General features: G+C 41.7%; 1 protein-coding gene across 1 annotated transcript; it reads left to right on the top strand.

Annotated features, from left to right (window-relative positions):
- The first annotated feature begins 2,495 nt into the window (after positions 1 to 2,495).
- Positions 2,496 to 19,904, top strand: prpf6 (PRP6 pre-mRNA processing factor 6 homolog (S. cerevisiae)). Its single transcript, XM_050065172.1, has 21 exons — positions 2,496 to 2,735; positions 4,357 to 4,519; positions 4,700 to 4,818; positions 4,963 to 5,041; positions 6,490 to 6,666; positions 7,356 to 7,469; positions 7,586 to 7,680; positions 7,777 to 7,933; positions 8,195 to 8,357; positions 9,173 to 9,291; positions 9,442 to 9,660; positions 11,840 to 11,962; positions 12,076 to 12,197; positions 12,399 to 12,537; positions 12,620 to 12,739; positions 15,218 to 15,394; positions 15,557 to 15,690; positions 15,788 to 15,879; positions 16,453 to 16,567; positions 16,729 to 16,855; positions 17,689 to 19,904. The coding sequence occupies exons 1-21, from the start codon at positions 2,551 to 2,553 to the stop codon at positions 17,839 to 17,841; spliced, it is 2,892 nt and encodes a 963-aa protein (XP_049921129.1). The 5' UTR covers positions 2,496 to 2,550; the 3' UTR covers positions 17,842 to 19,904.
- Positions 19,905 to 22,612: the final 2,708 nt, after the last annotated feature.

The following is a 22,612-nucleotide window of genomic DNA, read 5'->3' as shown; positions in this document are numbered from 1 at the left end:
GTGTCAGATTTCCTTCATTTTCAGGCTGGTTTTGTGGATTTGGAGCTAAATGTTGTGCCTGCAGTCAGTTTGACATCCTGGATGTATCCTTCAAACACAGACTGTAGACCCCTCTGTCTGCTTCTCTCTGGAATCACTCTTTCATTTTTCCAAAAATATAATAATATTTCTTCAGGGAGTGCAGTTAGTTACAGTGTGGGCTCCATGCTTACTCTGACAGCTTGTCGGAAGGGGCGGGGCGAAGCGAAAGGTCAACAGTACATGTACAATTTTAACATGTGCATGTGGTGGAGGTAGTTGGGTTCTTGCTAAATGTCTTTATGCTTATGGAAACACACTTTTGTTACCAAAATACAAGTTGTGGAATCTCCTTTTTTAGCCATTTGGATGTGACATTGGGTACTACTCATGTATTAGTCACAGAGAAGATAAATGAACCCATTCTTGTGCACATTAAACAGAGGACTACATGTGTACTTGGCTTGGACGAGGCTCTGAAGGATTTTCTTATTGTTAGTATTGGCCAGTATTACCAATGATTTATTTATCACTGATGAGACTGACCTGAATCACTCATCCATGGGTCAGCTCCATGATCAGCACACAGCCAGAAAATCTGTAGTTTTGTTTAGTCTTTTCCTTATTGTACAAAACACAGGATGTGAATTCAAGCTGCACATTATGCTGGTTTCTATATGTGATTATGAAAATGATTCAACTAAAATGAAATGATCATTTAAATAATCATGGGAAAGTAAAAGACGTTGTGTGTTAGAGATGAAACCAAGGCGCGAGTTGCGCTTCATGTTTAAATTGGTCCTCGGCTGTGTGAACTATATGTCATCTAATGTGTCTGACAGTCCATTTTCATCGTAACGTTCTTCTCCCAGGAGTGAAATAATGTCTGCCCTCCAGGCAATGTAAATGAAGAAAAATGTAAAGGCCTGGGCCGAGGCTCAGACAGTGGATGGGTGAAGTTAAACGTGATTTAAACTAATTGATGTATGGCCTCACTTCATCTCAAGAGACGAAACCTAGAAATGTCATGTTAGAATCTAATTACCTTTATTGCCGTCTCCTGTCTCGTGTTTGAATATAGACTCTCCAACATGGATATTTTTCACTCATAATGCAAATGTATTGCTGTAACACACTAACATGTCTGTCAGAATTACTCTGAAATGTACTGTATGGCTGAATCAACTCAACAATCTAAACATCCTCTCTACGAAAATGGCCTGAATTCAACTTTAATATTTTATTTACTGCACTTCCTGAGTATGCTTCACTTAGGATGCAATAACAATGTTTTTACTCTGGAGTACCTACTGATCCCTTTAAATGCAGGAGCCCTGTGAAAGCCCTGACATTATAAAGAGTGGAAAGGTTCATTTGAATTAAGCAACATGCAACCTTCAAGGCCTGATTGTCTATTCAACAAATGCCAGCTGTGTCATATATGCCATGATTGGGGTCATGGGTCCATTTATAACACTCTGTCAAGGGAGGAAATTAAACAGTCTCATAAAAAAGCACAAAGAGAATATTATGGTGATTACTAAATTGAATGTAATTACCAGGTCAATTATTTAATGTCCAAATGCCCATAATAAAGGCAATTTTGAGAATATTGTTGTAAGGTAGAATAATGCACACACACACTGCATCGCTGAAAGAAATCCCCAAATATCTCCCCCAAAAATTAAGTTGAACTTTCCTGGAGTATCCAGTACAAAAATATCATGAAGTCAGTGTAGGTAAAACATTTCAGACACATGAAGAATTATATTAACTCAAAGCAAAAACACTAAGTTGAGTCTCATTATGGGAGTACTTATCAATAAAGGCTACACCTCAACAGAGATTGATTAAAATTGCAATAGGCCTATTATTTTCCAGGATGTGGCGCCCTCCTGTGGCTGCTTTGGAGGACTGACATTAATGTGAAACAAAAAAATAACCTTAAGAAGTAATTTCAGTAACACGTGTACAGGCAAAACGTGGGAAAAAAAGCACTTTACACAATTCAGATCAATTTATAACGAAATAAAAAAAAAATCACATTCACAAATGCAAATGGACCAAAACGATTTCACACACACACACACACACAACAACTGGAAATAGAAATTAGACACTTTATTGAAACACTGAAGAATATTAAAGCAATGAAAGCAATTGAAATTTGAAAATCAGTAATTATTTTTTCTTTACTGCAATTTAATCGACACCGCCATGTTTGTAGTTTTTGCTGTTGTTCTTGCTGTCGTGGTTTTGTCTCTTTTTTCTTTTCTTTTTTTATAAAATTGTATAATTGTCTTTGCTTGAGATAAATGGATTGAATCTGATACAAAAACTTAAATAAAAAAATAAAATAATAAAAAATATAATAACCAAAGTGAAACCCAACGGAAGCCCGCCGGTCCTGTTGGGGCGCTGTTACAAACACTAACGGACATTTCCAGAAGGACGGACTCGCAGTTCGCTGCTACCGGAAGTACGACTGTTGTGTATCCGGCAGTTAGCCTCGTCCTCGCCGTTGATGAAACGATGGCCAGCAATTCAAAACAACCACCGAAAATTGTCTCCAAATCATCTGCGGGAGGCGCCGGGGCGGCGGGGGTCGGCGGTGGCCCCCCGATAATGCCCCTCGCCTCTCCGCTCATGGGGAAAAAGAAGAAGCCGTTTCTGGGGATGCCCGCACCGCTAGGCTACGTCCCCGGTCTGGGCAGAGGGTAAGCTAACATGCTTAGCTAGCTTACTAACTAGCATACAGCTTTCTAGCCAGTGAGCTAGGTGTTAGTTAAATAAAGGCTTTGCAAACTATTTTGTATGTTTAAAAACTTGTGTTTGCAGCTGTGCTAAGGTGAAAATACATTTTAACAGGACTTAACACTTAATAATGCATTAGTTATATTAACTTCCCCAAAGCCGTTAGCTAAATAAGCAACGTATGTTGGTGTTATGGTTGCATAGATTTGATATCATCCCTCTCCTGTCACCCTAAACTCTTTATTCTGAATACATATGTTTAATTTGTTTATTTCCCACTTGTATATGGTAGTTATTTGATTATGCTAGTGTGTTATGTTGAATTGTTACCTTTTTATCCGTTATTTATTTTGTTTTGTGTCAGTTTGATGGCACCAGAATTTTGTTTTTCTTAATATGTGTCTGAATAATCCCATAACGGGTGGGCCGTGTTGAAACAGCCAGAAACGAAAGTAACCATCTCATTCATTCATTCATGCATGCATGCATGCATGCATGCATTCATAATGCCAAGTAAACTAAGTTAGGCAAGGCAAGTTTATTCATATAGCACATTTCAACAACAAACCAATTGAAAGTGCTCTGTATACAACATGAAAAGCATCAAGTCAAGGTGCAAAAGAAAAACATTATTAACGGACACTTCAAAGCAATTCATTCAGTAACTAGAAAATAGAAAATAAAAAAGTTAAAATACATTTAGTCAGGTTCGAAATACAAGAATAAAAGTTACAGTGCACTTAAAATCAATAAAGATGCTTGAATAATAAAAGTGGTGCAATGTAAGAAATGAATGAATGAATGATGAATGTAATCAAAGGCAGTGGCAAACAGAAAAGTATCTAATCTTGATTTAAAAGAAGTGAGAGTTGGTGCAGACCTGTAGATTTCTGGAAGTTTGTTCCAGATATGTGAAGCAGAAAAACTAAGCGCTGCTTCTCCATGTCTTGAGTATAGGGACACAAAACAGACCTGTCCCAGAAGACCTGAGAGGTCTGGGTGGTTCATAGTGTAGCAGAAGGTCGGAAATGTATTTGGGTCTTAAACCATTTAAAATTTCGTGAACCAACAGTAGTATTTTGAGGTTGATTCTCTGCCAGACAGGAAGCCAGTGTAAACACCTCAGAACTGGAGTGATGTCATCTACTTTCTTGGTCTTAGTGAGGACTCAAACAGCTGTGTTTTAAATCAGCTGCAGCTGTCGGTTCAATTTTTAAGGAGATCTGTAAAGATACAGTTACAATAGGCAAGTTAAACTAAAAACTGGCAAGCACTCCATTATTAACTGCACTGATTATTGTCTGACCCCTCATACTGACTTATGAAAGTGAATTTGAAGCCGGACAGTTTATTGCAAATAGAGCTGAATGCAAAAACCCATATTGATCACATAACTGCTGGTATCTTGCTGGCAAACTGTGTGGCTGACAAGTTGTCAACAATTGAAAATGATCAAAACACTGTGTAAATACATAGATAAGCATGTCAACTAACAATCTTGACATGGTTATGTGCTGAAAATTCTAGTGCTTATCACAGTCTGTGTGCACATGTATGACATTTAAATTAATTTCTACTCTGTAGTGCAACTGGTTTCACCACTCGATCTGATATCGGTCCTGCTCGTGATGCCAATGATCCAGTGGATGACCGACATGCCCCTCCAGGGAAAAGGACAGTTGGGGACCAGATGAAAAAGAACCAGGATGATGATGATGAAGATTTGAACGACACGAACTATGACGAGGTGCCTATGATTGAACTGTCTGTGGCTTTTGTTTAATGTTAATTTGTTGTGGGGCTGTTTGTGAGGACTTCATTCATTCACTCAAGATTTCAAGTTGTCCAGGTGGTAACTCTGTCTGGGTGGTGATTACATGATTTCTTCAATCGTTCTAATCGCATCATGATGCCTTTTTTCTTGTAGTTCAATGGTTACGCAGGTAGCTTGTTCTCCAGCGGGCCCTATGAGAAAGATGACGAAGAAGCAGATGCTATATATGCAGCATTGGACAAGAGGATGGATGAAAGACGGAAAGAAAGAAGGTTACATAAAGATTAGTCTATTTCCAACCTGAGTTTACTGGAACAAGCATGTCCTTCTCAAGTGTTACACAGTATATGTTTCACAATATTTGCTCTTGATGCTGCATGTAAGTGTATTTTGAATGCTTTCCTGTTGATTCTCAGGGAACTGAGAGAAAAGGAGGAGATAGAGAAATACCGTATGGAGCGACCCAAAATCCAGCAGCAATTTTCAGATCTAAAGGTACAGTATTGCATATGAGTTGCAAACAGTTGCTTTTCTTTTCCACCTGTGATCACACAGAATTTTCTCTAACTGGATTTTTGAGGTTGTCACAAGTGGAGTTGGGGCTGTGTAAAAATTTTGAAACGGTTTGATATGAAGTCAAACACCAGACCTGACAGGTATAACAAATGTAACCAGGTGTCATTGCTCCTGAGTGGGACATGATGACACCATGTCCCAGCTTTAAAAAAGCAGCAGACTATTGCATAGCATGATGTAACATTGGAGCTCTCTGTCCATGCTGAATCGATTAAATATGCACTTCATGTACTTCATGTAAACAAAGCACATAAATATCAGTTGTTTGCACGAGATCAGCCTGGATAAGTAACCACTTAAAACATGAGCGTGTAGCCTACTTGCTGTCTTCCTGCTTTGTAACAGTGCTTTTTTAAACAGAAAATACACTTTTTATATTGTGATATTTAATGAAAATGACATACAGTGTAGCCAACAGCAAGTAGCCTAGCTTGTTATTTGCGAGGGTTATTTAGCGCACCAGAAACTTTCAGCTTCCTGGTGATCTTTCTCCAGCCACCCTCCACTGTTTTTGTAGTGAAATAAGAAGATATTGGGAGAATAATCCCTCATTTCACCTTATATGAATCAGCTGTTTCTCATCTTTTGCGATGCTCTCAAAGTGAGTGGCAGGAACAAATGTCGTCCGAATAAAGTCACAAAAGCACCACTGTGTTGCTCATGGTTATTTAGGTCACCTCTTTTGTCGGCTTCAAATCCAATATGTTGCCATGCTGGTGCAGTTTTAGTTTTCTTGCTATGTCTCCTCTACTCACCCCAAAACACATGAACTTAGTTGTAAACAAACACCATGTGCGTCGCTCTGCCCCTCCCATCTCCTTAAATATGATCTCACAGCCTGTAACACACTTGTGGCTCCATTAGTCCGTCTATAAACATAACATTGAGTTGATCACATTGTCATTTTGCTGATTACTAATGCAGTATATGTTTGATTTAGCAGCATGATGCCATCAGCACAGGTTGCTAATTTAGACTACTTTTTAATTCACCAGAACACATTACAATGACACTCAGGTTCAGCTGTTGTGCAAAAAATCAAACCAGTTTAAGCTCAAGCGGACCGGGCCTGCAAAAACATAAATTGACCTAACTCTAGTCACAGGACAACAGCAGTATGCTACTTACACTTTGTTGCAAAGAAACCATATGTCTTTTTGCTGAATCAAAAAGAGGAGGGAAAGCTGCGCTCTGACTCAGTCATGATTTATTTATGTTTTTAATTTACAGTCCAACCTGATAACACCTCTTGACATCATAGCACTTAAAATGATCAGAGAGAAATTTCAACAACATTGCTGACATTCCAAGTTGATTCACAACTCTCTGTCATTCATATTTATTTTCTCTTTTCCATCTCTTCACAGAGGAAGTTGGCAGAGGTGTCCGAGGAGGAGTGGCTGAGCATCCCTGAGGTGGGAGATGCCAGAAATAAGCGCCAGAGAAATCCCCGCTATGAGAAGCTCACCCCCGTCCCCGACAGCTTCTTCTCCAAACACCTGCAGAGCGGAGAGAACCACACCACTGTTGACCCTCTGCAAGGGGTAAGTATACATACATATACGCATACTTGCGAACACGCATCCACATACTGTAGGTCCATAGAAAAACACACATCACTGAAAACACGTGATGTAGTTTCAGCCTGCACCAGCAGGTGTCAGTTGAAAACAGTTGAAGTGATTTGCATGTTTCCGATGAGATATCGGAAACATGCAAATCACTTCAACTGTGCAATTAATGCAGTTTGCAAATGCTCCTGTTTTTTCATGCAGTCATGTGATCTCAGTGGACCTCTCTATAGTATTTGAGTTTTTGATAAATACTGTGATTAAGAATGAGTATAAGTATTTTTTAAGAGGTTGTAGAGAAAGCAAAAACAAACTTTGTAATTATAAACAAACATGTATTAAGTCATATTTCTGCTAAAATTAATCACATGACAAATGGAAACATGGTCTGTTGTTTGAAATGTTGTCAGTTTTTGCCATGTACATATTGCATCTCTAGATCTAACATTATTACCATAAATTCACTACAGAGTAATAATTACCCCTGCAGCATATGAGAGTCTCGTTCACGCTTAGATTTTTCACAGGTATCATTTACAGTGCCGAGAAAAGTGTCATATGATCTAGGTCTATGTTTCAGAAGCCTTTTCACCATGTTGTAACAAAGTTCTCACAGACACTGTAACGCTCCTCTCCATTAACACTTTTTTTTCCTCTGATAGCTGGGAGGTCTGAACACACCTTACCCAGGAAGCATGACACCAGGGACAGGAGAGCTGGACATGAGGAAAATCGGCCAGGCCAGAAACACACTCATGGATATGAGGCTCAGCCAGGTAACTAACAAACATCCTTTTCCCCGATCAGTCGTGATTACTCTCGACTTCGATGCTGTCGATACACAGGATTCATTGTTTTCTCTTACTTGTGTCGGCCTTTTATCAACCCTCAGGTGTCTGACTCAGTGAGCGGACAGACAGTGGTGGATCCTAAGGGTTACCTGACAGATCTCAACTCCATGATCCCCACACATGGAGGAGACATCAGGTAGAGACACACTAGTGACACGAGAAGTTTCTAGGGTATATTTGTGTTTATAAGTTGTGTGTGTCTGATGGTTTATCTCTGGTTCTGCATGTCCAGTGACATCAAGAAGGCTCGTCTGCTTCTTAAATCGGTGAGGGAGACCAATCCTCATCACCCGCCTGCTTGGATTGCTTCTGCCAGGCTGGAGGAGGTGACGGGCAAACTGCAGGTGGCCAGGAACCTGATCATGAAAGGCACAGAGATGTGTCCTAAGGTAAAGGATGGAGGACACAAGTATTTTAAAGGTCTGAGCACATGTGCAAATAGTTATGGTCGTCTATCCAGATCATAGATTGGGTAAATGTATTGATTTGTTTGTTATTTTTGGTTGATGTTTTACACTCATGTTTGGAGGAAGGACCAGTCGGCTTTGCCAGCTGTTAACTTAAATGAGATAGTACTGTCCAGTTGAGTTGCAGCAGAGAAAATGTTCCTTGTCCTCCTGTTGATGTAAACATTTCTCTTTGCCCACCAGAGTGAGGATGTGTGGCTGGAGGCAGCCAGACTCCAGCCCGGCGACACAGCCAAAGCTGTGGTAGCCCAGGCTGTCCGCCACTTGCCGCAGTCCGTCCGCATCTACATCAGAGCTGCAGAGCTGGAGACAGACATCAGGGCCAAGAAAAGAGTCCTCAGGAAGGGTAAGGCTCCCAGATAATATCAGTTGTAACAACATATGATAATATATATTGCACATTGTGAGGATGTCGAAAGTTGATGTTTCGACAAGACTTGTTGCTGTTGTGTTGCTACCAGGAGACTTTTGTGTGCCTTATCGACTGTGCGTACATGAATGAATACGTAACGATTTCTCTGCCAAAAGGAAGACACTAATTTCTGCTGGGCAAAGTTTCAGAACAAGTCTCAATCTATCCAGTGTCTCATAAAACACCCACACAGACATTCCCTGCACACACCATTGCATAGGGACGATTTCATAAGGGTTACATTTGGCAGCTGTGGTCCTGGCTTCTCGTCAAGGCCAGGCACGCTGTTTGAACCACGGTGTCAGTGCCCTAACACGCATGCATGTACACACAATAATACTTCCCAGCAGCATACCCCACTGACAGAGATAGATGTGGAGCTTCCTCTGTGGACGAGCTCTCCCCGCCTCTACATGTTCAGTTGCCTCTGCTCTACTTTTCTCCATTACACACAAAACAATCCCTTCCCATCCAGACAATATGGAACTTTACTACTGTTGCAGGAAATGTTGTTTGGTTTTATTGCTTGTGTGTTCAGTGAAATCTTAAGTGCCTCCATTTCCTTTTTTGCCACTGTATATGATGTGTTGCCAGTGTACACATACTAAGTATTAAAAATGTTGCTGCTGGTGTGCCAGAACTTGAAATTGTATAAACAAAGAGTTTGGCATGGGAAGGTCCAAGGATTAAAATCTTTGTGTTTGCTCACGTACTGTCTTAACAGTTATGTAATTTTTACCCATGTATAGCCCTGGAGAATGTGTCCAAGTCAGTGCGATTGTGGAAGACAGCTGTTGAGCTGGAGGAGCCAGAAGATGCCAGGATCATGCTTAGCAGAGCTGTGGAGTGTTGTCCTACCAGTGTGGAGGTACACCTAGCACATGCTGTCATTTCTGTTTTTCGTTTCCCCGACATGAAACTTTGCATGTAGGACCAATGTGATGCGACACACAGCAATGCAACACATGAAGCTTTGCACTTACCTCTACATCTAATTTTGCCTCTCTGTCTTCTCCAGCTGTGGCTGGCACTGGCCCGGTTAGAAACATACGAGAACGCCCGGCGTGTCCTGAACAAAGCTCGAGAGAACATCCCCACGGATCGCCACATCTGGATCACTGCCGCCAAGCTGGAGGAGGCCAATGGCAACACCCAGATGGTGGACAAGATCATTGACAGAGCCATCACATCTCTGCGCGCCAACGGTGTGGAGATTAACAGAGAGCAGTGGATACAGGTGTGTTCATGCAGCTTTGTAGTTTCATTGAGAAATAAAGGGACAGAGAAGTTTCCTGCAACTGTTTATGGCAGAGGGAAACTTCCTCCACTGAATAAATATTTGATTCCTTAAGGTCACAAGGAATTGATGTACATAAATGATAAAAAATTGTCAAGGTCTTCAAAAGAGAGGCCTTGCTTTAAAGATCAAAGGTCTTACTGCTATATTGGTCCCCTCATATGTCATATAAATAGAAATGAAATAGAAAATTAGAAGTGACGATTAAGTGGAGTTTAAAAAGATCATTCTATATTCAAATTGCCACTGTCAGGGTCTTTAACAGCAGTCTAGCGCTGAACAGAAATGTTTTTATGTTGTAACTGATATTTCAGTAATGTAAATAAACACTGGGGTATGGTTAATATGATCAACCTTTAAAAACAACATTGATATTTCTTCACTTAGATCATAAACACTTTGTAGTAGTGCTGCACGATTAATCTAATCGCAATCGCGATGTCAGGCTGTGCGATTACATAACCGCATAAAAGGCTGCTTTTGCGATTTACTGTAAATAAATGTTAATGTGTGTGTCTGTGAACGTGACTGCCTCTCCTGTGGTGTGTAAAGATTGTTGACACCATGCCCACAAGCTATCCTGGTGTGTGCAGCACGTATGGTCAGGTGACCACCCGGCGTGCAGCAGTGATCAACGTAGACACTGAAGAAGAGCATGAGCACGACCAAGAACAGGCTGAGTTGGTGGCGAAAAATAACCCAGCGTCTATTATATGGCGATACTTTGGATTCAGGTACGGCGACGTTGAACAGAAAGACGTGCTGTGTAAAAGTTCAAAGTTAAAGTCACCGCATCCCGCGACAACACGACCAATCTATATCAGCACTTGAGACAGCACAGAGAAAAGTACGAAGCATGCATGCGAGAGAAAGCCGAGCCGAGTAACGTTCAAGACAGAGAGACAACTGAAAGCCACCAGAGCCTCATACAACAACATCCAAGCACAGTTACGCAAGCATTTGTAAGTGTCACGGGGAAATCATGGACTCCATAACAAACTATATAATAACAAATGAAAAATTGAGCAATTTTGCTCGGCTTCGGCTCACTTGACACGCTGCTGTGTTGTGCTATGGCGTGCTGGAATTTGTCATTTACGTGACAGCGCCTGAATGCAACACAGGCTCGCGCCACTTTGTGTACAGTGCCGTGCTGCGCTGTTGTGTGAGAGCTGTGTTTGACTGTGCCCAGTCTGTTGCTGGTCATTTACACTGTTCATAACAATAACTATGTCAGGTCAGGTTAGTGCCCCCCTAATATAATGTAGGGGAAACACTGAATCAAGCAAGAAGATTCATGATACCATCTATGTATTATATTGTAATTGCAAATTGCGATATTGTCCACTCAAATCGCAATCGCACATTTTTGTCAAATTGTGCAGCACTACTTTTTAGTATAACTCCTCAATTACAGGTTAAAAAATGACTGATTGTCCCTATAAACCTTGGTGTTGAGTGACTAGAGAATGCGTCATATGATTTGTCAGCTTTGATAGCATGCCAGCATACTTCGGTAAAGCTGCTCTCCACTATTTCATCTGGACGCAACAGAATGCATGCCAGCAGTGTGACTGACATTTTGTTTAGTGCAGTTAACAGTTGTTTTGCAATCCTTTGCTGCAGTCCCTTTACACGTTGGGGGTTTTTTGCCCTTCACTTCCTAGCTTTTTCTACCTCTGGCAAATTATGTGGTTACTGAGGTAGGTTTATCAAGGCCATTTGCCAGAGCACTCATTGCAACACCATCAACAGATGCACTTTAAAATGATGGGATTTGGCAGTTCTTGAAAGAATCCTTTTGTATGTGGGACCCTAAGCTAGTCCTTTGTTCTGCCCAGAAGAATTATCTTTGTCAAGACAAACTCTCATAAAAGACTGATTATCTGTAAACTGTGAGTCATTTATACGGAAACAGGTTCATTGAGAGGTTTCTGGTCTCAGTGGTAGAAGACATTTTTCCGGTGTATTTATCTGCTTGTAAATCACTCCATTATTCCAGTGAATTAGCTGGCAACTTTATGAGGGTCAGTGATTCACAGCCTTAACTCTCTTGCGTTCTCCTTCTGTGTACCGCTCACAATCTCTGTCCTCCTAAATGTTTCTTCTTGTCCTACAGGATGCAGAGGAGTGTGACAAAGCAGGCAGTGTAGCTACCTGCCAGGCTGTGATCAGAGCTGTCATAGGGATTGGCATTGAGGAGGAGGACCGCAAACACACCTGGATGGAGGATGCAGATAGTGTGAGTACCAATTTTTTCACAGAACACACTCAAACCCTTACGCCTAGACAGGTCAGTCACACACTTGATGTCAGAGTTCAACTTAACTGAGATGCTTGTCTGTTATGTTTCAGTGTGTGGCCCATGGAGCGCTGGAGTGTGCCAGGGCAATCTATGCCCATGCTCTGCAGGTGTTCCCCAGTAAGAAAAGCGTCTGGCTTAGAGCGGCCTACTTTGAGAAGAACAACGGCACCAGGTGACCAGATTTGGCTTCTAAACACAGCAAACAGCAGTAGCTAAAATATGACTAAATTACTTCATGTATATTTGTTAATGTTTTAATCTAGAGTCTGTTGGTAACATTCTGTTTTTCTCCCCTTTACCTCTTATGTGCTTAATCAACTGCCACTGCGCTCCTCCCCTCCATTACTCTTCGACGTCTCATTGCATCTCCCAGGGAGTCTTTGGAGGCCCTGCTACAAAGAGCCGTGGCTCACTGTCCCAAGGCAGAAGTCCTGTGGCTGATGGGTGCCAAGTCCAAGTGGCTGGCTGAGGATGTGCCCGCAGCCAGAAGCATTCTCGCTCTGGCCTTTCAGGTGAGGATAATATTACGCAAACTTTACCGTGTTTATGTAGCATCCATGCAGGCCTGTGTCTAAACTCTGTTTTCCTCTCCAGGCTAACCCAAACAGTGAGGAGATCTGGCTGGCTGCTGTCAAGCTGGAGTCTGAGAATAACGAGTATGAAAGAGCCCGTCGACTGCTGGCCAAGGCTCGCAGCAGTGCCCCAACAGCAAGGGTGAGTGTGTGCGTGTGCGTGTGCGTGAGTGGAAAAGAGAGAGATTTCCTTATTTCAAGCTCTCAGGAGGATCCAGTACAAAAAAAGAGTAGATATCCACACAACTGATCTGCCTCTGTCTCCACATTTTGGTTTTAATATATCAGTGTTTATATTATCAGTGTTTGTTGGGTTTTAATCAAGACTAAAAAGAGATTTTAACCAAAAAAAGTGTTTTCTCCTTAAGATTGATGGAATAAACACACAAAGACTTTTCTGGATGTTAATTTGTCCAGGGGATGATTGCTTGTGTATTTAAACTGCTCTCTAACGGCCCTTACACGACCTTCTGTACCAGTACCGGAGGTTTGTTTTTCATTATGCAATATTGGTATGAATAGAGCTGTGACCCGTGTTTTAGGGGTGGCTTGATTATCAGGTTTTTTTATTCTTCTCTGCTTTAATGCCAGTGTTAAATAGTAAGTTAATAGTGCATTGCACTTGAGACATCTTCTACAAACATGCTGTCTTCCTCAGGTTTAGACTTGCACTCCCTTTAGTTATCTGTATTGTTTCTGCTGACAGATATGACAAAGAGGGCCTAATGTAAGCTGTACTGATTGTCCTGTCAGATAAGACAACTGCATGCTCTTAATTAGAGCTCTATGAAATGTCATATTTATGCTTTCACGGCTACAAGAGACGAGGCCGCAGGCATTATGATTTTGGGCTGTTCATCAGGTCAACTGCATGCTCTTAATTAGAGCTCTATGGAATGTCATATTTATGCTTTCACGGCTACAAGAGACGAGGCCGCAGGCATTATGATTTTGGGCTGTTCATCAGGTCATCTGTCCCATTCTTGTGAAACTGATTGTTTTTGATTCTTGTCTCAAGAATGCCTTGAGGTACTTTCCTCAAGTGTGGCACAAATGTCCACCTTGACTCAAGGATGAACTGATTGGACTTTGGTGTTCAAAGGTTAAGGTCATTGTGACCTCACTAAACATGTTTTTAGCCATAACTCAAGAATTCATATGCTCATCTTAACAAAATTTCACACAAATGTCTAATAGGATAAAATTACGAAGTGATGACATTTTATAAAAACAAAAAAGGTCAAAGGTCAACTTCACTGTGACATCATAATGTTTTGCAAAAACACTTTTCTGGCCATTTTTCAATGTTATAACTGAGGAGCAGAGGGTGAGACATTTGGTCAGATACTGAGTTGGTGACTCTAATCTCGAGTGTCCATCTTGGAACTGTACTGCTGGGTTAAAGATGTGTATGAAGCATCCATGTTATAGAATATGTAGCAACATCCATATTTGAAACGTTATCCACCAGTGCTGTCAGTAACATCAATTTATCAAAACATTTTGATTCTGAATATTTGAAACTGTTTCAGCACTCATTTTCTGGAGTATCACTACACCTCAACCAGCTGTGTTTTCTTGTTCTCGCTTCGTGTTACTGTTTACTACAGTCATGTTGCTGCTCTCAGCTACTAAGCAAGAAACAAAACATCATTGTTGTCATATTATAGCCTTGCTATATTTGTTTTTTAAAATGAATTTTAAATTTTATCCCCTCAGTAGCCCTTTTTAGATAGGAATTGTGCAAATTTGCAGGAAAGCCCAATCAGTCTTTTTTCAGCATTGGCAGTATAAAAACATAAACGGGTGCGGCAAAATGCCACCTACCTACTTTTGTTTATACAGAATGCACCTTTTTCGGGGCAGTGCGGGGCGTGAGCAAGTAACAAAACGTGTGGCTCGGCATGTGACGTAAACAGCGTCGTGGGAGGGAAGCCACGGCTAGTCAGGCGGCGATAGTCAGGCGGCGATTCTCTCGTAAATCGGCCCATTCTTCACCGTCCCCGTCATCTGGCGGTTAATGGCCTCTTCGTTTGCAAGGGCAAGGAGGGCGCGCAAATTCTTTGTCTCCTCAGCTGCTCATCTTTACAGTGTCTGTCAGGTTTGCGTTTCCCTCTTGCTACTAGCTGCTCACTAATTCCTGCTATCAGCTGTTTCCTGTTTATCCACCGCCAGTGGCTCACATGTGCGGCGTCATCAACAGCTCCCCCTACAAGTCATCAACAGCCCCTCCCGTTGCGGAAGGCCGCCTCGGTCTGTTTAAACTAAAAGGGTTCCGCCAATATGACTACCCTAAGAGGCGGAAAATTGGGCTCCTCGGATCAACTCGCCATTCCGCCTCTGTGTGTATAAATGCTCGCAGCTTGCCGGCAAAACGGCCCAACATTCGTAGAAAATCTGGCAGTGTCTGTTTTTCGTCATGGTATTTAAAATGAAAATGAATATCTGTATTTTTCAAGGTATTTTATCGAAGTTAGTAATTCCAGTATTTTGACAGCACAGTTGTCCACTTGGTACTTAAAACATTTGAAAGCTGGTGAGGTATATGTGTTGCATAATTGGAGCTACAATATAAGTATTTCAGACTTCAAGGATTTTTATATGTTTGTTATCTCTGCAGGTGTTTATGAAGTCAGTGAAGTTGGAGTGGGTGTTGGGAAACATAGAGGCTGCCCAGGAGTTATGCACTGAGGCCCTGAAACACTACGAGGACTTCCCTAAACTTTGGATGATGAGAGGCCAGATAGAAGAACAGTGTGAAAACATGGACAAGGCCAGGGAAGCCTACAACCAAGGGGTGAGGCTGGGGAAGTGTTTTTGGGCGAGGGAACCAATGTAGTTGGACTCTAAAGTGCATTTTTACTCATGTGTTTTTTGTTTTGTTTTTTTTATAAAAAATAAGTGTTTCCCTAATAACTGGCAAGTAAATAAGAGGTAACTGACTTATTTATTGCCGCAGTTGAAAAAGTGTCCCCACTCGGTGGCCCTGTGGCTGCTGCTGGCCCGTCTAGAAGAGAGAGTGGGACAGCTGACCAGAGCTAGAGCAATCCTGGAGAAGGCACGACTCAAGAACCCCCAGAGCCCTGAGCTATGGTGAGGACAAAAAGCACTGCAATCAAAATTATGAGACAAAACTGACACAAATGTACATCTGTGCCTCTAAAATGATATGTTTGTCATCATATTAAAGGTTGGAGTCTGTGAGGCTGGAGTTCCGGGCCGGACTGAAGAACATCTCCAACACACTGATGGCTAAAGCCCTGCAGGAATGTCCCAATTCAGGTAAGACCATATTCCTGCTGTTAGGGGAAGAACTTTTCTATGCCCTGTCTTTCTTTCACAAACCAAGAAAAACAACCTGTTTTACTTTGGCCTGACAACAGATCTGGCAAGGGTCAATGTATTAGACCTTAAAAGTCCAAAAATTGGAAATCATGAGGTCTTTTTTTATATATTAACCCCTGAATTTGTGCAGCAGGACACATAGTGCGCCACAGCAGCAGAATTCTGTTTTTTTCAAATGAAGGGTTTTATTTTAGCCAAAGCTAAGCTAATGTTTACCTCTATATAACCTCAATATACTTTCTTTTATTATACCAGCTACAACCACCTGATTGGAAAATGCTTGTCATTTATTTGCCTGTCATACTCAACTGTAGAGAGAAATCAAAATTGCACATGATCTTTTAGTCACAGTCACAAGAGTTGGGAGTGTTTGTATTGTCAACAACATTCCTATTTTTCCAGGTTGCAGATTGGACTTAAATACACGAATAATATATTTTTTGAATACTCCATGTACGTGTCCATAATGTCAACTTCTGTTTCACTCCATTTCCGTTTCCTTCCTACAAGGTATCCTGTGGGCTGAGGCGGTGTTTTTGGAGGCCAGGCCCCAGAGGAAGACTAAGAGTGTGGATGCTTTGAAGAAGTGTGAACATGATCCCCATGTTTTGCTCGCTGTAGCCAAGTATGACAGCATCTTTTCACTTTTTCCCCACTGTCTGTCTCAGTAACAAGCTCAGCTCTTAATGCAAATCTTTATTATATAATACTATCTCTTTCCAGTTCATTTAGCAAACCTCAATCCTTACTATTTATCTCAAATGCAATCATGTGCACACATTTTAGATTGTTCTGGAGCGAGCGTAAGATCACCAAAGCCAGAGAGTGGTTTCTGAGGACAGTAAAGATTGAGCCAGACCTGGGAGATGCCTGGGCTCTCTTCTACAAGTTTGAGCTGCAGCATGGCACAGAGGTAAGGATCTCATTATTGTGTCTTTCCTTATCTTGGTGTAACACTTGTGCCACATTCTGTGTTGGTCAGTGGTCATGTTTACATCAACGTCTTGTCAAGTTTACATGGTTTCATTTTGATGGAGGATGACAAATGCATTCTGCTGTCAGATGTAAGTTCAGTTAATACAGCTTGGTTTATACCTTAGAAAGGTTCTCATATATTTTACCACTAAAACAGTGCATTGTTAAGAGCTGATGTGGACTGAAGACAGCACTACTGAGAAATATTTTTACAGAGGAGTACAGCCAAAAATAACCTATTAGCAACACATTTTCTATCCTGTCTGTTTTCCTTAGTTGTTGCGGATGTTTTCTTTCAAAGTACCAGGTTTGTAAAGGCCCAGACATGCCAAACCAACATCAACAAACTAGTGGCAACAAAAGCCAACTGTTACATAGCCTCACGTTTCCGTTTCTCTTCTCGTGCACTGAGCTGAACCGCCAATCAGAGTGGTTTCACCCACCGATGGGCTCATCATCGATGGCCCGACATTGACCAGTGGCCTGCCATCGGCTTAGTGTGTCAAGGCCCTAAGAAGGAAGAGCCTGGCAAATTGACTGATAAATTGATGCCTCTAGTTACTTGTGCTGTGCATAAACATTACAGTGGTTTCAGACATTCTGTCGGTGGCAGTGAAGATGTGTTGATAAACATAGTTTGTTAGTTTGAACCACAGATAATTGCTTTCACTCATTCATAAAGTCTGAAGTCACTCCCAGAAAACTACATGTGTGTGTCTTGCGGATGCAGTGTGATATGGGTATCTAACCTCACTGTTCTGTGTCCATCAGGAACAGCAGGAAGAGGTGCGAAAGCGCTGTGAGAATGCGGAGCCCCGCCATGGAGAGCTGTGGTGTGCCGAGTCCAAACACGTCCTGAACTGGCAGAAGAAGACAGGAGAGATCTTAGCAGGGGTAGCCAGCAAGATCAAGAACACGTTCTGAGACTGGGGAAATTTGGACTGAAAACACCTGGAGGACTCTGGCAGTCACCAGTGTAGCGGGAAACAGCTATGGACATGCTCAACTATTGTTTTCTACCAGGACTTGCCCATGTGCGGCAGATGCAAAGTATTCACACATACCCTCACACCTTTTTCAAGGTTTATTGTTTTATAGAATTGAAACACAGTTTGTGGATTTATCAAGAGAAAATTACAATTTAATGTCAAAGTTGAAACAAAGCACCAATGAAAAAACTCTAGCAGCAGTAGTAGGTTTGTGGATAGTTCTGTGGAGCCATTTCTACATAGCTTTGATTTCATGTTTGAGGTATTTGTCTTGCTGGGAAGTACTCCCATATCCTGCCTGCAGACTGCTGCAGGTTCTTCTCATTTGACCCAGAGCCTGCATCAAAGAAGAACCCCCACACTATGAGGCTATGGTTGCCTCCATCGCTTCACGGTGGAGTGTTTCTGGGCGCGTGGCTTGCTTTGCTTGCCTCCCCAAGAATTGTTTAGTAGGATGGTGAAAAGTTCAATTTCAGTCTCATTAGACCACAGAACATTCCTCCACTTTGTTTCAGTCTCCCACATGCCTTCTGGCAAACACTAGCTCAGATGTTACATGAGCAGTTTGCTTCTCCTTGCAACACAAGCTGCACCTGGTGAATCACCCGGGCAACTATTGTTTGAATATTTTCCGAATAACTAAAGAGACACACCTACTCCACTGAGGCATGAATCTGTAAATCAACCTTTGGCACAGTTTCTGAAGGCAAAATGTTAATATATGGGTTCATGAATTAAATGGTTGCATCAGTGTTGAGCGTGCAACTGTGTCCTTTAAGCTTCTGATGTATGTTACAGCTCCATCAGAGTTATACTGTGTAACTCATCACATATTAAGCATCTCAGTAACTTTCATGCACAGTATCAGATGTGTTTGTAATGTTCCTTTGTCTGTGCAAAGTAGTTTTTGCCCTGAAATCGAGCTGATGAATTTTCCAGATGTGTATGTAACCTAAACTTGCCAGTGTGCTGCTTGTTAGGTAGTATCAATTAATTTGAGTGCAGGTGGTACATGAGTCTGTAAGTATTGGCATTGAATACATGTCTGTTAATGAGGGAGCAGCTGAGCTTTAATTTCATCTTCCGACAGCTTTCAAGTGGTCAGCCAAAACCATACTGCAACCAGCACCTGTGTAAAATACATGTCACTGGTCTCTATTGTTTGGCTCTACTGTTAGTCCACATGGTATTTTGTTTAACTGCTCCAAGAGCCACTGATTCACGTAGGCAGAAGTGGCATGCGACTAAGTTTTAGAGCACATCCACTGGTCACTCCTTGGTTACACACAGGTTATCTGCCTGCAACATACAGTGTGAATTCTGACAATAAGTGGCTGCACCTGAATGATGTAGGTGTGTTAAAGTAAATGGGGTCAAAGGTTAGAGGCAAAGGTTAGAGGTAAACAGCTGATTTGTTTTATATTTGTACCAAATTAGGATGACTTTGTTGATTTGTTTTCACTTTGACATTAGACTATGTTTCTGCTGGCGAGTGTTAAAATTATGATTTCATTTGTTGTTGTGAAAGTTGTAAAATAAACCTGAACATTAAAGGTCCAGTGTGTCGGATTTAGGAGCATCTATTGACAGAAATAGAATGTAATATTCATAGCTAACAGAGCGCGTCTTCTTCCACAGTGTCTGCTATGTTGTTCTACGGTAGCCCAGAGTGGACAAACCAAACACTGGCTCCAGATGCTTGGCTCGCTGAAGAGTTCCAGTTAGTTGCAGTGTGCAACTTCAGAGCTAGATGCCACTGAACCCCACACACTAGACCTTTAAATAAGCACTGACAGAAAGATATACAAAACATTATCAAGAAATTGTTGAGGAATTTTATTTTCATGTCCAGATTTGTATGTTTAGTCGTTGTATATAAACTCCCTGTCAGGGATTATTACTAGATTTCTCATGTGGTATTGACAATGTGCTTTTTATATAGCTTTTTTGAAATGTGTTGAAATACTTTGCGGGCATCCAATAAACAAAATAACACAGTTTGTTGCACAACTTCCTGTATACAATGCTTTGTTGTGATCTGATTGTCAGACCGAATCCTGTGTGCACAATAAGTTTTGTTTTTCCAGAAATTTCAGGCCAACAGTTGTACCCACACTGATCCTCCCATGCCTTTCCCATGCATGCTCAGCATTTTTGGTTCTGTCTGGTGTTTAATGTAACTTTGTACCTGTTGATTTGCCTGGCACCAGTGTATATCACTGCATTATGCTCTTAAAGCACAGTTTCATGAGAGAGCTGTTTCTCTGTGGCTCAGGGGCTCCATGCCCTCTCATGCCACCCACTCTGAAAACAGATGCGCAAACGGCGCTTTGCATAAAAACTTCCACTCAATTACAGCCGCTCTTCACACCACTCCTCCCTCGGCATCATGTCTTCCCAACGAAACCGAAAGCATGAATGCAAGTGATTGATTGCAGAAGTTGTCCTTGACTTGATCGGACTGGAATTTGTTGAAATTCTAAGCCCAGCGTCAGCAATCCATGACGGGGACCGAAATCGGAGCAGCAGCGACTTTAGTGATGTTGGAAACCACTGAGCACCACATCGGAAGTCTACCCGCCATCGCGTTAACCTATCCACCAGAGGAAGTTTAAAAATACTGAGGGGGGGGGAGGGTGACGGGTTTGGAGACGATGCGCGCGACTGGATCAGGACTAATTCCTTGGATCTCCCTGACACTGACAGAGATGGCTTTGCTTGTCTGAGGATCCCGCAGTAGGACATGATAAATGGTAAGTGTGGTTTTAACATCTGGTGCGCAATTAAGCAGCAGATGAGCTGATGAAGGAAATTACTCAAAGTTTAGCTGCTGATTATGAAGTCTGTGCGCACCGCTGTGCTTTAAGTGCTCTGTATTCACACTGGTCATTATGGCATGTGGTGCAGACTGCTGGAAACCGACGGATGCTTTTACGCAGGTCAAGCTGTGGCGCACTATGCGTCCGAGCAGGAGCCACAGCTGAACACTGACATATGTTTGTTTTTCCTTATCTTTAATGTAGAGTAGACTTTTCCCTTTACGTAATATGTATTATAACACCTCTCTCTTTTATAGTGTCTGACCGGAACTCTACTCCGTAGTGTCCTGGTGGTTCTCTTGTTGGCCAACGCTTGTGGTAAACGTAAATGTAACTACAGAGAAATCCTGGACTCCTACAGAGAGGTCATCTTCGTTGAGCTGCAGAATCTGGTATGAGGACATTGTTGCACGTGTGTTTTATGCCATTATGTGCATCTTATGTGTGACTTTGATAGATACTATTTAATTTATCTGATCTAAATGTCAAGTCATTCAAGTCAGCTGCAGCTGTAGCTGTTATTAAACATGTGGGAGCAATGCTTGGATATCCAGTGACAGCTGCAAAGTTCCGGTATTTGCAACTGTCTTCACTTCACCAGTAAAGCCACCATCTGCACGTTTTCCATTTTTGGATAAATCCATATTTGCTTGTTGTTTTGCAGAATTTGACTGGCTCAATCAATACCTCTAAAGTGAGAGACCCCTGTCCCTCAGGAAAGGTAAATGGCTTTACAGTATATTCACTTTCAGCACCATGGACAGGGTAGTAATGACTCAAAACAGGCTTATTTGTCCAGATACTGTTACACTGTGGGTTTCACAAGAACCTGACAAGATTTGGCAAATGCAAAAGAATCTTTCCTCTGTGGGAATTATGAATCGTAACTTAAATTTGTTGTGCAGTGCCATCCAAAAAATTTAAATGTAGTGTCACGTTATTCACTCTCTGGGCTGCTCTCCCATTGGCAGGCACGTCGCATCCTGGTTTCCATCTATGGTCTGACACAGCAGGTGCGGTGTCAGAGGGGTGGCAATCAGCAGTCTGACCTGGAAAAGCCACTGGAGAGCATGGAGCGGCTCATCATTCACAACTGCAGCCCTGATTATCTGGTGAGGAGACTGTAGAGAGATGTATTCTTCCATTTCTATTGGACAAATATATATTGATTTTCCATTTTCCCCACAATGAATAAGGACACACCGAAGAGCAAAACAAAACTGCTCTTCACAGAAAAGGATATCACACTCCTTACCATTCCTCCCATACAGAAAATAAGAAACAAACAAAGATTGGGCTGGGGAAATGGATGATCTGTGATCTTATCTGATTTAAACAAGGATGCATAAACATCCTTAAAGATGTGACCTTGAAGTGAACTATTAAAGCATTTTGCTGCTTAACAATTCTTCTTCTGGTTGTATGCTTTCAGGGGAAGACAGCTTCTTGTTCAGCTGCCCAGAAAATACGAGGAAAGAAGAGAAAAAGGATGAGGTTAATCAAAGTTATCAAGGCACTGATCAATTGTTGGCAGAAACTTCAGAGTGTCTCCATGCTCTCAAAGTAGGAAATGCTATGTCTCTGTGGTTCCTGTGAGACTGTGCTAATTTCAGGTGAATTTCCATAAAGTTCACCGCATCAAACAGAGGATGACTGTACTGACTGTATTTAGATAGCTGTTGTTTTTTTTTAATGCAATGTCATGACTGTTTACTGTTGTCAAGTTCTCAGTGTTTTGTGTGTCAAAACTATACCAGACTTTGCATGTTGGCATTGCTCCTTGTTTCATGAAATAGTTTTATAGTAACCACAGATAAGCTAAAAATAAAATATCCACAATGCATTCCAATACTTTCAAAATATGCACATTTTCCAAAGTCTCTCTTG

This window comes from Epinephelus moara, chromosome 16, assembly GCF_006386435.1.
Source record: "Epinephelus moara isolate mb chromosome 16, YSFRI_EMoa_1.0, whole genome shotgun sequence".
NCBI lineage: Eukaryota > Metazoa > Chordata > Actinopteri > Perciformes > Serranidae > Epinephelus > Epinephelus moara.
Note: the sequence above shows the minus strand (reverse complement) of the source record. Positions and strands in the feature narration are given on the sequence as shown.

Coding starts and splice junctions, on each gene's coding strand:
- prpf6 (XM_050065172.1), top strand. CDS start 2,551: ATGGCCAGCAATTCAAAACAACCACCGAAAATTGTCTCCAAATCATCT. Junction 12,198..12,398: donor GAGAAGAACAACGGCACCAG/GTGACCAGATTT, acceptor TGCATCTCCCAG/GGAGTCTTTGGAGGCCCTGC. Junction 15,691..15,787: donor CCCCAGAGCCCTGAGCTATG/GTGAGGACAAAA, acceptor ATCATATTAAAG/GTTGGAGTCTGTGAGGCTGG.